Here is a 16134-nt window from a genome sequence, read left to right as displayed (position 1 = left end):
CCATACCTGCTGATGATGGTACTGCAAGGATCCCATACCAACTTGGCCACGCCCCTGCATTCCCATTGGATATCGGTGTGGAGCGGGAGCTCCGTATGGCTGGCCGGAGTAGGCTCCGCCCGGTTGCTGCTGCTGCTGTTGCTGAGAATAAGGGCTGTTTGCCATGCTGTAAATCTGGGAGCGCTTCATGGCCATGGCGTCCAGAGGTGCCACCTGGGGAAAGACTTTCAGTGGTTAGCATCATGTACATACAATGTATTCAATACATAACATCTGCTGATATTCACATTCTAATTCCCAAATCCTGCTGATAAACATTAAATAGTTATCATTGCTTTAGTAGTTTAAAAAAAAAACAAAAAAAAAAAAACACACACACACACATGCACTGCCATTTTCAAATATGAATACATTGTAAGGTGTGAATAATTACAGAGATTTCTATTTTAGGTGTCAGTATAATTATCTTCCTTTGGACTCTTGGTTAAAGGAGAGCTGTGGCTAATGCATGATTTCTTAACAAGTGTGAACCCTTCTGTGAACCCTTCTGTGAACCAGACTGTGCATATTTTCTTTTGTTTGAGAGAGGTGTAAATGTTTACAAGTGCTTTATATAAGACCGTTATATGTGGCGTGTATTACTTAATTGGTGAATTTAACAATCATAGGTCAATCACTGTTTAACAAAAACAACTAGTGTCTGATTTACCGCATAAAATGACACTGGCTGCAATTGTTAATTAGCTACTTAAAATAAGCATTTAACAATTTTCATATCTGCCAGCACCAAGTAGACATTTTATAGATTATAGATAAACAAAGCACAGTTCACAGATCAACCCTGGTACTTAGTAGTGCATTTTCAGTTAACTCTTCAAGGCCCAAGCCGTGTGTGTAATTAATCAGCATTTGTACTAAATATCTGTTAATGGTATTGTTTTTATTTACTTACAAGTAAACATGTTCCAGGGTTTTGACTACAATTGAATACAATACAGATTTCTTACACATCTTCAGTAACGTATACAAGACCTTTCTGCTGTGTTAATAAAAGAAACACCATTTTTATAAACTCATGGTGTGGAAACTAACTGAATATATCAGGAATATCAACATTTCCCTCAGACATGTCGATAAATTATTCAGAAAGGACTCCGTATGTCTAATAATAGCACTGTAATGTACACTTTGCGTTGACTGCTAACCAAATTTCCACGTGTCCCACCATACTGAGGGCATTGTGTCAAGTCAGAGCTATCAGCAAATTTTTACATGATGAGAAAGTCTCTTGTAAATACAGTGAACACACAAAATTATATGAATGAAGCATTTGATATCTGAAGAAGCACATAAAGCTGAGCTAGCATTTTCTGAGCTAGCTACACCGACACTTTAGCTTTGTTTAAACTAGTACACTAACTTAGCCAAACACAAGCTACGCAGTGGTTGAGGAGACTGATTTAACAAGCTGTAAAGCCTTTTATACAGTGACAAAACTCACAGGAATATCAACATTTTCCTCAGATATGCTGATAAATTACTCAAAAAAAAGACTCTTTATACCTAAAATTACAATATTTACACTTAGCACTGATTAGCAACCAAATTTCCATGCATAGCACCATACTGACAAATGGCAACGCTGTGTCATCAGCAATTTTCTACTTCTGAAGTCATGACTAAAACAAGAATGAGCAGTTCATGTGAAATTGTCTCGAAAATATTGTTAAACACGCAACACCATTTGATACAGACGTGGCAGCCAAATAATTAGCTAGCTAATAAACACCACAGAAGAGGCGAGGTAAAGAACAAAACACAGCAGGATGTACTGCTATAGAAAAATAATCAATGCCCGTGGTGTTGTGTTGTGGGCTGACACAAAGCAGAGTTAATCTTACCACCTTGACATTGATTATTTGCCTAAAACAGTACATCCTAAAGTGTTTTATTCATCTTAAGCCTCAGCATTTTGCTAATGATTACAATTTTTAATTTAGTAATGAGCAAAACATCATGCTTTTCCAAGTGCTTATAGTTATGGAATGCTTTAAGTTAGTTTCTGTTCTCACCCACATTACAACAGACACAGCCATTAAATCACCAGCCTCCCTTTTTCTCTGTCCTTGAAGTTAATAAGACAAAACAAATGCAACTTGTCAAGTTGCAAAAAAAAAAAAAAAAAAGGAGGCAAAGTCCTCTTTCCTGAAAACCTTCCTGTGTCAGAAATATTAAAGCAACAACTTTAACTCTGAATTTACAAAGCACCTGACACTGGAGACTCCTTCCAAAAATGCTAAACACATATCTCTTCACAGAAAATTCACCACATCAACAATTAGACGTTTTTCTTCTCTAAATAATGTTTTTAATCTGTTTATTATTAGGCTTATATCATATAGAGCATCTGCAGTTAGTATAAAAATGCTAACGTTAAAACGAGTGCATTACCATCAACCTGTGATTTGAATTACAGCTGTAATTATTGTTAAAGCTGCTGTTACAGAAAATCAATCAACAACTTCTGACCAATCAGATTCCAGGATTCAGTGACACTGTGGTATAACAGGGATGAAAGTATCACAGTGCAGGTGAGGGAAACTTTACAGCAGAATCTTGCTAGAACAGTAGTGTAATAAACACACAAACACACAGGCCATCATTTCTGACCTCGTTGGGCTGAAGACAACACTCAAAAGCTGGCAAGTGCAGAAATTCAGGGCAGTGTGCCATACGCTGATGGGGAGAGTCAGACTCGCTCTCCAGTGAGCTGGATTCGCCAAAAAAGAGCAAGAGCTATCCAAGCTAATCTTCTCACATCACGGCCAAATTCGGGGCAATTTGGAGCAGCACTTACAGAAAATGTGTGCAATTGAGAACGCCTGTGAAGGCACTTTAAACTAGCAGTTTGAGTGTCAGCAACCAATGTCCTGGCACACTGCAATTTTCACTCACTCCCTTTCCCTCTCCAAATCTCTCTCTCTCTCTCTCTCTCTCTCTCTCTCTCTCTCTCACACACACACACACACACACACACACACACACACACACACACACACGCAAAAATGATTACAGAAGAAATTATTTTTGAAGAAAACTTGTAGCATCACAGAAACACTTCTACAGAAGTAAAACAACCAGAATAAAGCGTGCATAGATATTAAACCTTCACATCACCTTTGGCTGGATGATACGTTAAACATTCCTCTTTGCAATACAGGAAACCGTTTCTATGATGCACAGCTACAAAATGTAGTTTGCTGTGGTTTACTAGAAAAATACCAGCAGTAAGAGATTTTAAAATAGAGCTATGAAAACTATTTCGTTTTATAACTTCTTATACAGAAATAGAAGAAGGGAAAAGTCAAAGTTTTGCAGCCTCTAGTGCACAAAACATTTGTTTACCTACAACTCCTCGCTAATATATCTACAAGTTAGATCTAGCGCTCATCACAGTAACTTACAAAATGCAAACACACATGCAAGTTCTAGCACTTTACTAACACATATTTTAATCCCTGATCATCACCACAGGTCTAACCATATAAATAGTATAAAAAACAGGATATTTATTAAACATTCATTATTGAACAGCATTACAACTGAGACAACAGTAAAACTACACTGATTTTTATACTTCAACAGCTGTATGACACTGATGACAGCTGGGCAAGTGCCGATAATACAACATACAACATACTGCGATGTTCAGCATGCACAAAATGTTACTGAACACTTATCACTGTCACCATATAATAAAAATAATCTTTAATGTAATCCTCTACATATAAAAGAAAAAAGTATTTATGATAAAGCATACTAAAATAAGGTATAATCACTCATGAGTTGACTATAAATCTATGAACCTTACTCATGAACCGTATATATTTAAACGAGATAAAATATACGAGGACTAAGAGTAAGACAAATGAAACTACTGTGATTTTATTCTAAATTTAGAAACAACTAAACTATAAATCTGGTGTTCGTAATGCTCTCTATAACACTTGGTCACAATGATTACTGGCCTGCTTCAACTGAGTTTGAGAGTCTGTGGTTCTACTGCTTCAGGAGATCAGAAATATATGCCAGACTCTGAACCATTCACTAAATTTAGTCACCAGGACTCAAGTTAAGAACCCCGGGGTTAGGCAATTACTGTAAAATATTTAAATTAAAAAAACTAAATGCATTACTGACACCAAATGAAAAAGGCAAAAAAAATGGTGAGAATGCATTGAATACAACAGAGAGGCTATTAAACTGATTATTTCCCGCTGAGAAAAAAGAAGAGTTGCCTCACTGCTCATTTACCGAACTAATTATGGAAAGAGTCATGATGAACACGTTTACGAACTGCGAGAGTCCTTCTGTGATTACTCAAACATAAAATAAGAATGAAATCGGAGTTCCTAAATATAAGTGTTTAATATTATTTTTTCGTCAAAACGTAGTGAATAGTTCATTTACTCACCTACCTCACACACACACACACACACTCACTCACCCCACACACAAGCTCACACACACACACCCATTCACTCCCACACACACTCATTCACTCCCACACACACTCATTCACTCCCACATGATCACACACTCCATATCTGAATAGTGAACAGATTTTCACCTGCATTGGTTCAGGAAATAAATTTCCAATTAATTTTCTTAGCAGATGTCTGAGAAAATTTGTTGAAATTAAAAAAGAAAAAAAAAACAAAGAGAGAGAGAGAGTCTGGAGCATTAAACCAGACCAACCAACTACACTATAAATCATGCCTTTATATTAATTATGTCGAGGCAAAAAAAAAAAAAAAAAAAGGGGAACAAAGCTGTTTACTTATTGACTTCTACAAGGAACGAACTACTAATCCCGTAAAGCATTGGAGGTCACATCGCTGAATCGCATTTTCTTTAACGTTAGTCCTGTATTAGTGTTCTGTAATGACAGAATATTCTGTACTTTTGGGTACAAACATCATAGTGTTTTCAATTTTATCATTCTAGCTGTGTTGATCTGTTACTTTCTCTTTTACTAGCCTGGATAATTTAAACTAACAGTTTGGCAAAGCCACACCACAGTGCGCTGTTTCACTTCTATCAAACCGTTCGCTGTTGTCAGGACGCGTGAATACAAAGATAAACACAGCTAAAGTGATTTTATTTGTGTTGTATGTGGAACATAACACTGATTTATGGATTGAGGAGCCACAATATAAGCTCAGTCTCTGGTGTAAGGAGAACACTTTGTATCAGAGACTGAGGAGTAGATAGCGCTAGCCTGCTGCAATACTAGCTAATCCAAGCTCACATTAACTAGCTAACTCACACCCATGCAACAGAACCAGCACCTCAGATATACTGCACTATTCAGGTGATCTATAGTGATTTCTCCTCGCATGCACTCTAATTCCACAAAGCATTATTTAAGAGACAAATCATAAAACATCAAAGCATGCTGTAATTACTTTATCCATGTTTACAAAAGGAATGTCTCTCATTGGTGTTTTCAACTCTGCAAACTGATTTAAATTTGTATTAATACACTGAATGTCTGTAGATTATTTATATTAATAGTTGCGCTTGCGATTTAGTAGCTGTTAAACACTTCAGGATGCGTTGACATAAGGAATAAAAGTTGACACGACGTGCTAAATGGGACAGGAAAATACTCATAAAAGGAGTGGAGTGATGATCGTTATTCATTAAACTATGACACTTACATTTTATCCGTTTCTAGTTACGTTAATGTTGTGGAACATCCAAAAATCAACTAAGTTCCTGTTGTCACTTACGTTACAGCAGCTATAAATACTCGCTCCATGATCAGCCTCTCTCTTGACGTTAATAAGCCTGAAAACGCAGCTTGTCATTTTACCAAGAAACTGCACGAAAACTCTCCTGTGTCAGAAAATCTAAAGGAACAGCCTTACCTCTGACTGTTACAGCACTGACACTGGAGACTCCTTTAAAAAAATCTTAAACAAAAGTCTCCTCACAGAAAAGTATTACATTGCTGTTTGTGTATGTGGAGCGTCCGCCATGCAAGTCCCTTTGTAAAGGTACGTTCGTACTAGCGAGCAACAAAGCGACAGGCAAACACTCATTTTCTATACACACACACACACCACGGAGTCGCAATTTCCGCAACAGAGCGACATGCGAGTTGAGATTTTCTTAACTTTATGCAAATTAGGTATGACAGAGTTATGCAACAAATCCAAACGATTGGCTCTTATGATTCCTCGGACCAATCGCATGGCACTTGTGGCCTAACATTTTCCCCTCCCCCGCTCACAAGTTTCTACCTGCAATTAGTTACTAAATACTGCCTGAATGAATGAATGAATGAATAAATAAAGCAAAACTGTGTTTTCATCTTATCCTGTCATATACAACTTCTCATTAAATGTGTGTCGAGACACTACAAAGAAAATAAAGCTTTACAGAAAATAGCAAAAATCACTGGTGTTTCTGTTGAGTGTTTGTAGTTAATACAGTCAGTGTGTGCTGCTAATACGAATACGCCTGGTACGTAACGTTCATCAAAGAACCAATTTTTCACCATTTTTTTTTCCACTTTATTAAAACTTTACACATTTTAAACACAATTTCACTTGCTTATAGGCTACATTTTGGCCATGACTCTCTCTCATCGGAGCTGGACGAACGGTACACGCCCACGAGCGACAACAGTAGCGTTCGGTACACGCCCACAACATACAGACTACAAGTGACCCGAGCGACTTGTGGCTTGCTAGTGTGAATGTAGGGGAAGTTGTTACTATAATGATCACGGATTAAAACCAGAGCTTAAATATAAACTTGTGATTTGTCTACCAGATGATAATACCACAAACAATACTCCCTTAGCACATCTGAGATAGTAAATAATATGAATATAGAGACCAGAGGCCAAAAGCACCAATGTTTTACTTATTCTGCTGAAAAATTATGCAATGATTAAACAGGGAGGTTTTGTGATTCTAGTGATGCTTGGGAATAAAATAAGTTTTATGCCATCATCATTCCCTGATGACAGACTGATTATAAATCCGACTTTGCGTATTGCGTTTTTAACAGTTGATTGAAACAGTTCTTGATATATGACTTTTTAAAGACGTTTAATGCTATAGATTTATTAGAACTCGTGCTCAAGTGCTCTGATGAAGACTCATGAATTCCTGGTGTGGTGTGTGAAAAAACACTGCCCGGTGCATTGGCACCTCCTTCAGTCAGCTTGAGGCTGGACAGAGGGAATAATCAGGGCACGGAGCAGATACGCTCCATACATTTCCTGCTGAGAGCGCTGGCAATAACACACACACACACAGAGCACATGGCTAATCTGCATGTGTGAAGGTCACGGCTACTGATCCTCGCCGAGCAGGGCCAGGAGAAGCACGCAGCTGTGGTAGGGGTAACCGGAGGATGTGGCGGTTAAGAGGACACGCTCCCAGAAGGATCTGAGTTTAAATCCCACAGCTGCCAGAGAGCTCAGGTCTACACTGGACTGGATTCTGGGTCACTTTAAAAAAAAAAAAAAAAAAAAAAAACACTAAAAACCTACAAAACAAGACAATGACGATGACAAAAATTACACAGCTCCTAATATGACAAACATGTACAGACATTTGAGCCAGCATGTTTTTAAAGTAGTCAAGATTTTATCACATTTATATCAAATGAAGGATATAATCAACCTGTTCAGACAGGCTTCGCGTTTGAGAAACACAAGGTCCACTTCTGAGGAAATCAAACATACAGCCGTATTAGTCAAAAGACAAGCTGAAAAGAAAGCTTTTGAATAAAAGATAAAAGAAAAAGAGGAACTTGATTAGTTATCAGTCACCATCATGGCCATTTATACTGAAAGGTTATGAGAACTAAACTTCCCTAAACTCTCTTTTTCATACAAACACCTGTGCCTTGTGAAATAATGCAGACAGCTGCTTGGGATTTTTTATAAATATAAAAGAAATATTTTCTACATTCAACAGCATATATTCACAAGCTAAATTCAGGCTACTTAATTATTTCAGTTCTCAACAAAGCACTTTAATTCAGTGTCTAGTCTCTGATATATTTAATACCATGTTGCTAGTGTAATTGTTTCAGTGGTTTATTAAGTGACTAAAAATCTAACTGGATTAGCTAGTGTTAGCTTAGCCTCATCTTCCAGCTAGCAATTAGTGCTAGGTTTATTTTAGCTTTCATTTTAGCATTAGCCCTTTCGCACAGGTTATACTAAAGCTACCTGGTTGTCTTTAATTTAAACGTGACTTAAAAAAAATGAAATGTCTAGTTTAAAGAAAGAGTGGTGGTAAATCTATAAAACAAATTAAATATCTAATTTTACAAGACGCACATTAATTTACTAGGAAAATTCAAATCTTGAGGCCCGTTAAAAAAAAAAAAAAAAAAAACGGCTGCCAGTTACGCTAACCTAGCTAGCAGTACTTGTGCTAGAATATTCCGCCATTAGCAAAGTTTTTTTTTTTTAATTATTCGTCGTCTACCATTTAATAATATAATCGTTTAAGAATACATTCAGTATATTTCTGTCGAGAAAACAGCTTAAAGTTAAATATTATGCATAAACACAAGTGGTAACGTGAAGTTAAACCCAGTGGTTAATTTTAGAGAGAATGAATGACGTTTCGCGGCTCTCAGTGCTAGCTAGCTTTGGGTTGCTCAATACAGCGACATCGCGCTAACAAAATGCTAACTAGCCTTTTACCAGGTGCTGGCTAAGTCACCTTGGGGAGAAAGTTATGTTATTTCTCTTAGCCAAGCGGCGGACCCTAGCTAGTAACCAAACCCGAAAATGGTGAAAAAAATCGAAAAATAAAAATCAAACAAATCGCATTTTCCTTCGCAAGAGCTGAAAGTTGTTGTATTCGCCCTTCCTTTTTAGACCATCGAGAAAAAAAAAATAGGCTAATGCTAACAGTTAGCATTCTCATTCCGGTTAGCTGGCTAGCTAGCGATCAGGCCACTAGACAGGATGGGTAGCAACAACGTTAGTGATTAATGTTACGTTGCAAAGCACTACACAAAGTAAACTAAAGCAAATAATTGAACCTGGGATCTGTTGTTTCCTTGGCCGTTATTTCCAGGGCTCATGGCCGGGTGGTTTCTTTGTTGTGCCCCCCAGCCGTGGCTGGCGGAGCCGTATGGGGAGCTCATGTCTTTGCCGAGCCCCATGCTCGCCTGCTGCTGAGCCGAGGGATTATTATTGTAATCTTGATAGCCGCTGCCATAACCGCGCATCATGGGGCTCGGAGAGGTCAGAAGCTGATTTAAAGTCGGCGTGGCGCCTGATGGGTGCTGCTGCTGCTGATTCTGGCCTGGCGGAAACCTCTGAAAGCCGCCGACGTTTGCAGCAGGAGACGGGGCAGAAGGAGAAGCCATAGCAGCTTTACCGTGAGCAGCAGCAGCAGCAGCGGCGGCGGCGGCTGTAGCCGAGTTGCTGCCCGGGCCCATGGCGTTTCCTTGCCGCGATGGGCTCATCATCCCATATCCAGCCCCACCGTAACCGGATCGGTAGTTCGGATAGTGGTTATACGGATTATTGTGATACTCTTCGTGCGAGTTTTGCATTTGATCCATGTTGTTCCGTGCCGAATGCGTTACAGCACCAAGGCTTTGTTGTCCGCCATGTTGATCAAAGCAAGGCCCTCCTCTTCTTCCATCCCCATAATAATGATTAAACTCAAAACCTGAGCCGTTCCCACTTCGAGACGACTCGCTGCCGTCGTCGTTGGTGTTGTTGTTGTTGCTGCTGCTCCTGCTGCTGCTGTTGTTGTTGTTGTCGTTACTCGTTTTAGACGACTCGAACCTGCTGCCCATCCGATCCGCCACCGTGTTAAACGAACGGCGATCCTCCTCGTCACTTTTATTCAACAATTTCTCACAGAGCTCGGTTTGCTCAGCCCAAAATACCCAGTTTCCACCAGGCTGGTGGCTCCCGAGGTCTCCATGCGCAGAGTGATGGTTGGTGTTGGTGTTGTTTTGATTCTCTCCGTGATGCTGCTGTTGGGTTTGACTCAAGCCTTGCTGCTGTGGAGGTGTGTGATGATGGTGAAGATGGTGATGGTGGTGAGAGGAAGGAGGGGGATCTTCGCGTCTTCCAACATTTTTCACTTTAGGATTCACGACCAGACCTGTTTTCCTCGCTTAGAAGTCACACACTCGGATTAGATGATGAAGATTCATTAGAAGTGCTGCTTTCAGAGACAAAAGCTACCAAGCTCCCAGCTACAGAGGTTTATAAGCTTTTCCATCTACATCATTTCACATCCTCGGACTCCAGCTGTAGCCCACAATTCGAAATCAGTGCTTCCTCCAGCGTCTGCAGATTTGGATTTTGATTAAAACAGTTATTTTAATCCACAAAGATGCCCTTCACAGTGTCAAGTTCGCTTGCTCACAGCATCATGCTTGTATGTCGCACACTTGAGTTAGAAGCTCATTATCAAGCAGAAAAACATTAACTGTCCAAGACAACAGAGCATCAGGACAGAAAACCCCTGTTTTAGATCCTGAAGCAGCTACTTAGGGGTTCTATTCAATTTTGTCTGTATAGTGCTTTAATAGACATAGCAGCAAAGCAGCTTTACAGTAATCTGGATGTAGATCTTGATCTGTAAGCCAGAGACGACAGCAGCAAGGAGGAAGAAACCTTGAGAGGAAACAGACTCAGAAGGGAACCCATCCAACTTTGGGTGAAACCGGATAGTGGGATTATAATTACGGTTTCTTGGTTTCCTCTCTGATAGGGAAACATTCCTTTTGTGTTTTACAATGAACCATTAAAGGTTCCACACAGAGATACACACCCGCAAAAAGGATCTAGATTTAACATTTTCTTTCCTAACACTGTGCTGTAATTCAGAACAGGAAATTAGCAAGAAAATACACGCTACCTATAGATGTTCGGCAGAAATTGTGTCATCCTTAATGAAGTGCTACATATTAATGTTCCTTCATCTCTAACCCACGTAGGCTTTAATTTCTCCACCATGCATCTATAGGAACAAAGTGACAAGAAACAAAACCAAATCATACTGTGCTGCAGTGTGTCAGCAATGAACTGTTTTATCATCTTTATAATCACAGTCTTCTGCTTTCCTGCAAAGTTTAACTCCAACCCACATCCATCATACCTGATTCAGCTAATTAAAGTGCTATGAAGACACTAATTAGCTAGACGAGGCGTGTTAGATTGGGCTGGATCGAAGCTCTGCAGGTTGCTTTCCTAGAGGACGGGAGATGCCAGGCTTATTTACGTTATTTTCAGTCAGACAATACGGTTGAATTTTATGGATGGTGACTCTTAACACTTTATTCTTTTTGACAACCATGGATGTTGTACCATATTTCTCCTCAGGGTGACACAGAAATACAAGAATTGATCATGAGTACTAGTCCTATAGACTACACTCAGAGTGAAAGGTCACTTGAATCACCCATTGTACCAAAAGACGCAACCAGGTCCATATGAACTCTCCATTTGCTTTAGAAAAAACGGTTTTACAACAGCCTTGAATGTTACCATGTTCGGTCTTGTGTAGTCTTGTCAACAATAGCATACTCAACTAAAGGCCGCCTCCTAGTGGAAAGGATATGGAGCACATAAACAACCGTACATGCAGCTCACGGGTTGCTAATCCTGGTCATGATGTAGCCCTTGTCCTGAATGTCGTAATGTTTTTCCTGCTCTAATACACTCACCTCAATTTAGAATGGGCTGTTAATTAGATAACTACTTGGATCAGTAGTAGTCATTAGAGCAGGGAATACACTAAAATGTGCAGGACAGGGTGTTGATCTAGGACCTTGGTTGGGAAACTGTAGGGTATATAAATAACATCAGGGGAAAAATCTCTTTTGCCTTGTGTATTCCTGCCTCGTGCCCAGTGTTCCAGGGCTCTGAATCCACTGAGACACTGTCCACAATAAAGCTGTTACTAAAGATGAATGAATGAATATTACCATTTTCAAATTGTAATATACAGTGTAATAGGCACCTCCTATATGATAATTAAGACACCTGAGTGAACCACCCACAAACTTGCTGCACTATTCTTGACTTCAGTGCTCCCAGACTGGTGTTGTACACCCCTACATTATGCACAAACTCACAAATTGGCAATAAGGATTGTGTTGTGGATGGACGCAACACCACGGTCAATCCCAGTGTCTGTGATTCCAGAAAAGTCTATGAGGACATTATGGACAGAAATGTGAAACATCCATGTCTCTTCCTATTAGCTAAACAGTAGCATTAAATAAACAGAGCTTTGACTAAAACATTTCAAAAATAGCAGCTTCATCCTGTTCTGCACTGTGTCCTCGTCTGATGCTCGTCTGATCCTGTTGATCCTGCCGCATCTCAGATCTCCACCACAGCAGCTGCTCATCATCACATCGTACCAAACAGTCCCTTGGAAGCTGGCTTTAGATGATTCTTCAGCCGGAGTTGTTGCCGATTGAGGCACTTTTCAGATGAATGATGACTGCACATTTCCTTATTAAGCCTCATGTGACTAATAGTTTGATTGCTGAGAGTGTTAGTGAGTGACAAAGCAATACTGCCTCAATGAGCCATATAATGAGTCATATACCCTGAAAGGTTTATTTATTTTATGCCATGAAATAAATAAACTGCCACGAAAAATAAAATGCCACGAAAATGTCCTTTATAGTGCCCTTACAGTGGAGGAAACATGATGAAGTGCCCTATTGGGTGTCCTCCATTGGAGAAAGTGAGATGCACCTCCTATAGGCTTCCCTACAAGAAAATGAGATGAAGTGCCTTCTATATTAATATTTAATGGAATAATTGGTTAATAACTGACAGCCACAACCACTATTTTAAAAAACAACAACAGACTAACATTACCTTTCTGTTTACTTTTCTGTCTTTGCAGTAAATTAGCAAAACAGTTGCCACTGTTGCCTTCTTCACTGCTGTTTTCCATCTTTACATTTAAAAAAAATTGAATGGCCATGTGACCACACTATATGCTATTTTGGTGCAGGCTTAAAAACACACATGGCCATAGCACCACAATATTTTTATGTAACATATATGGCTGCATAATCTGGACTTTATTCACATTCAGATGCTAATTAGAAAATGCTAATTCACTCATGTATTTGCAACTCCCAAGTCATTTCACCTAATATGAAAATCCTTCAAATTGAATTGTAAAGCATGTAGAACAGTGTAAAATGTCAGCTAAATTTAATATGGGGGGCAAAAATGCAAAAATTAGTCTTTAGTGTCTGAACTTCTTTGATTCAGCAGTAATGAAAAAGTAATTGCATTTATAGTTGCGCTTCATCAATGTCACACACCAACTTGGCCAAAGTGTAAATACTTAAATAGCCATCCTGCTAGCTTATCATATATTCGCTGTATGCTTGTCAGTCAAAGGTGGGATGTTTTTTGTGTAGGCTGTGTGAGGTCTGAGAAAAATCACTTCATGGTCAAATCCACTAAGAGATTTTGACAGACTCATCTGCAAAAAAAATCGCTAATAAAGCATCACCGAGTGTTAACTGAGGAAGCAGGAGAAACCACAATTACACAACACTTGGATGAAGAAGTGCTGATGGGAAGTGACAGCTCCAGCAGCTGCATGAACCTCGGCTACGAGAGGAATGTAGAGCTTCTCGACTCTGAGCAGCAGGAGCGTCTGAATATCTGAAAGGACAGGATGTTGTGTTTGGACTGTTGTGCTCCAGGAATCCTTCTGCACGTTGGCCCTGAGATGATTTCTCTGAGCCAGAAGTCAGTAATTGTGTACATCACATGACACATCACACACAGAGTGTACTGAGTTGCAGAAGACGTTGCAGAAGATTTCCAGGCAGCAGTACATTAGCAGAGAATTTGCCTTGGAAAAGAACGCCTCGGATGTCCCCACTGCAAAGTATCACTGCAAGTGTTGATGTGACACAGTATTAAATGTAACAATAAATAGATACCAGTATGCCATATACTCAGGAATACATTTTAAAAACCTGTAATTGTTGGCAAAATGCTGTGGTGTAAGAGGTATAAAACACTTCGATATGGGCTGTTAGTGGAAAATAACCAACTTCAGGATGGTGACAGGAAATCACTGTTGATTATTTTCCTATTACAGCATATCTCTAAGTATTTTAATCCTTATGTAATCTGTGTATACTTTATCATACCAACCGTAACTGTAGTATTTTCTTATTTTCCATGCTGAAAATTGCCTCTCATCAACTCTGCTTTTCCATTATGACATGTATTCACGAAAACAAGAATTGCTTTTTTTTTTACTCACAAAAATAAAATGACTACACATTGTATTCAATAACAGTTAATGTTCACACCATTAATCCCTTATAAGTGTAATGTATACACTAATTGTTATTGTGTTTGCATTTTTAGTAGATTGTACATAAGCATTTGTACACAAAGCTAGCTAACATGACATTTGTACACATAGCTAGCTAACATTACATTTGTATACAAAGCTAGCTAACATGACATTTGTACACAAAACTAGCTAACATGACATTTGTATATAAAGCTAGCTAACATGACATTTGTCTATAAAGCTAGCTAACATTACATTTGTGTACAAAGCTAGCTAACATGACATTTGTCTATAAAGCTAGCTGGCTTTAGCAGGCTAATTAGGTACAAATACAAAGAATACAAAATACAAATACAAAGAAAAAAAAAGAACTATTGAAGCCTGAATATTTTCAGTAAATGTAAGAGCTTGTTTTGCATTTTCCCTTTGAATGAACTGAATTTCCCAAAACAAAGTTTATCAGGTTGAGCAAAGAAAGTAAGGTTTTTATCACATTTATTATTTTAAGTACATCGCAGAATGCTTCAAATACATGTGAAATATCGAACATTTATGCTTCATAGATGTTTTTTGTTTTTAAGATTTTTTCCTCTGAATTAACTGAGTGGCTGTGAAGCGGTGTGACGCCGAAATACTGAGTCAGTGCTGCCCCCTGCTGGACATTTACACACCTTACACACACACACACACACACACACACACACACACACACACACACAAGTAAAGTGGCTCTGCTTAAAACGTTTGATTTAACTTTAGTGAACACTACAAATACCACTCAAATATTAATCTGTATTTTGGGTGGTATATCCCATTTTAAAAACAGATTGCTCCACAGATCAATAATAACTTGAGAAATATTTATATATATAATACCATAATACCACTGAATATATATATATATATATATATATATATATATATATATATATATATATATATATATATAATAAAATACACAGAGAAAATTAGCTAAGACAAAATATCCATGTTAGAAAATAAATTAGATGAAAGAAGGTTAAATACAACAGATTAGTCAACACTAAAATCTTTTTAAAAAAAATTTATTAAAGAATCATACATTTGATCCATTATTTGATCCATTTATAGTTATGTTATGTAACATCTGCTAAACAAGTAAGTACCTGTTATAACTATAGCAGCTATAAGCCATACGTGGAGCATCTGCCCCTGCTGGACATTTACACACCTTTTAACCAATCAGATTCAAGAATTCAACAGCTCTGTTGAATAAATTTGGTTTTAGATAAATAAATCTGTATAAAGCTGCTGAAGGTGTTGACACTTGCAGGTTTTCAGGTACAGAAATCCAGAGCTGGTATCCATAGTAACTGAACTTGGACTTCAGCAGGGTTGTAGGGATGAGCAGTGGATTCCTGTTTAATGACCTGTGTGATCAAGCAGGACCGAATCTAATAATTATTTAAATTATTTCTTGATAAGACGATGCAGGATCTTTGATAATTAATAAGACCGTTTTAAAATCAATTCATAAAGACACATTGAAGTATGTGAAGGTTTTTGAGTAATACGAACTGTATTGCATTCTTTTTGCGTTGTAGGTCTTTTCATTTACAAGTGTGTTGTGTTCGTGGTTGTAACCTGTCATTTAGTCCCTGCAGCAGTTTGAGTAATTGTTATACATTTGCCCTTAAATGAAAGCATAATAAATAATAATAGATGCAATGTAAAATAAAACTGGGTCCTCTACAAAGGCCTAGGTCTAGGACATGGCCTTTCATACTCATTC

The 16134-nt window shown here is 38.4% G+C and overlaps 1 protein-coding gene across 2 annotated transcripts in view; it reads right to left on the bottom strand.

Annotated features, from left to right (window-relative positions):
* arid1b (AT rich interactive domain 1B (SWI1-like)) overlaps positions 1 to 10007 on the bottom strand; it is a 63188-nt gene extending 53181 nt beyond the window's left edge. For both annotated transcript variants that reach the window (XM_026923760.3, XM_034313900.2), the window contains exons 1-2: positions 9085 to 10007; positions 7 to 213 (exon numbers count right to left, since the gene is read on the bottom strand). In XM_026923760.3, the coding sequence (XP_026779561.3) occupies positions 7 to 213; positions 9085 to 9852 (975 nt within the window). In that variant the 5' untranslated portion in view covers positions 9853 to 10007. The remainder of the gene's footprint in view (positions 1 to 6; positions 214 to 9084) is intronic.
* Positions 10008 to 16134: the final 6127 nt, after the last annotated feature.

The sequence above is a fragment of the Pangasianodon hypophthalmus genome, chromosome 19 (assembly GCF_027358585.1).
Source record: "Pangasianodon hypophthalmus isolate fPanHyp1 chromosome 19, fPanHyp1.pri, whole genome shotgun sequence".
Lineage (NCBI taxonomy): Eukaryota > Metazoa > Chordata > Actinopteri > Siluriformes > Pangasiidae > Pangasianodon > Pangasianodon hypophthalmus.
The sequence above is the reverse complement of the archived record's forward strand: the minus strand, read 5'-3'. Positions and strand labels throughout refer to the sequence as shown.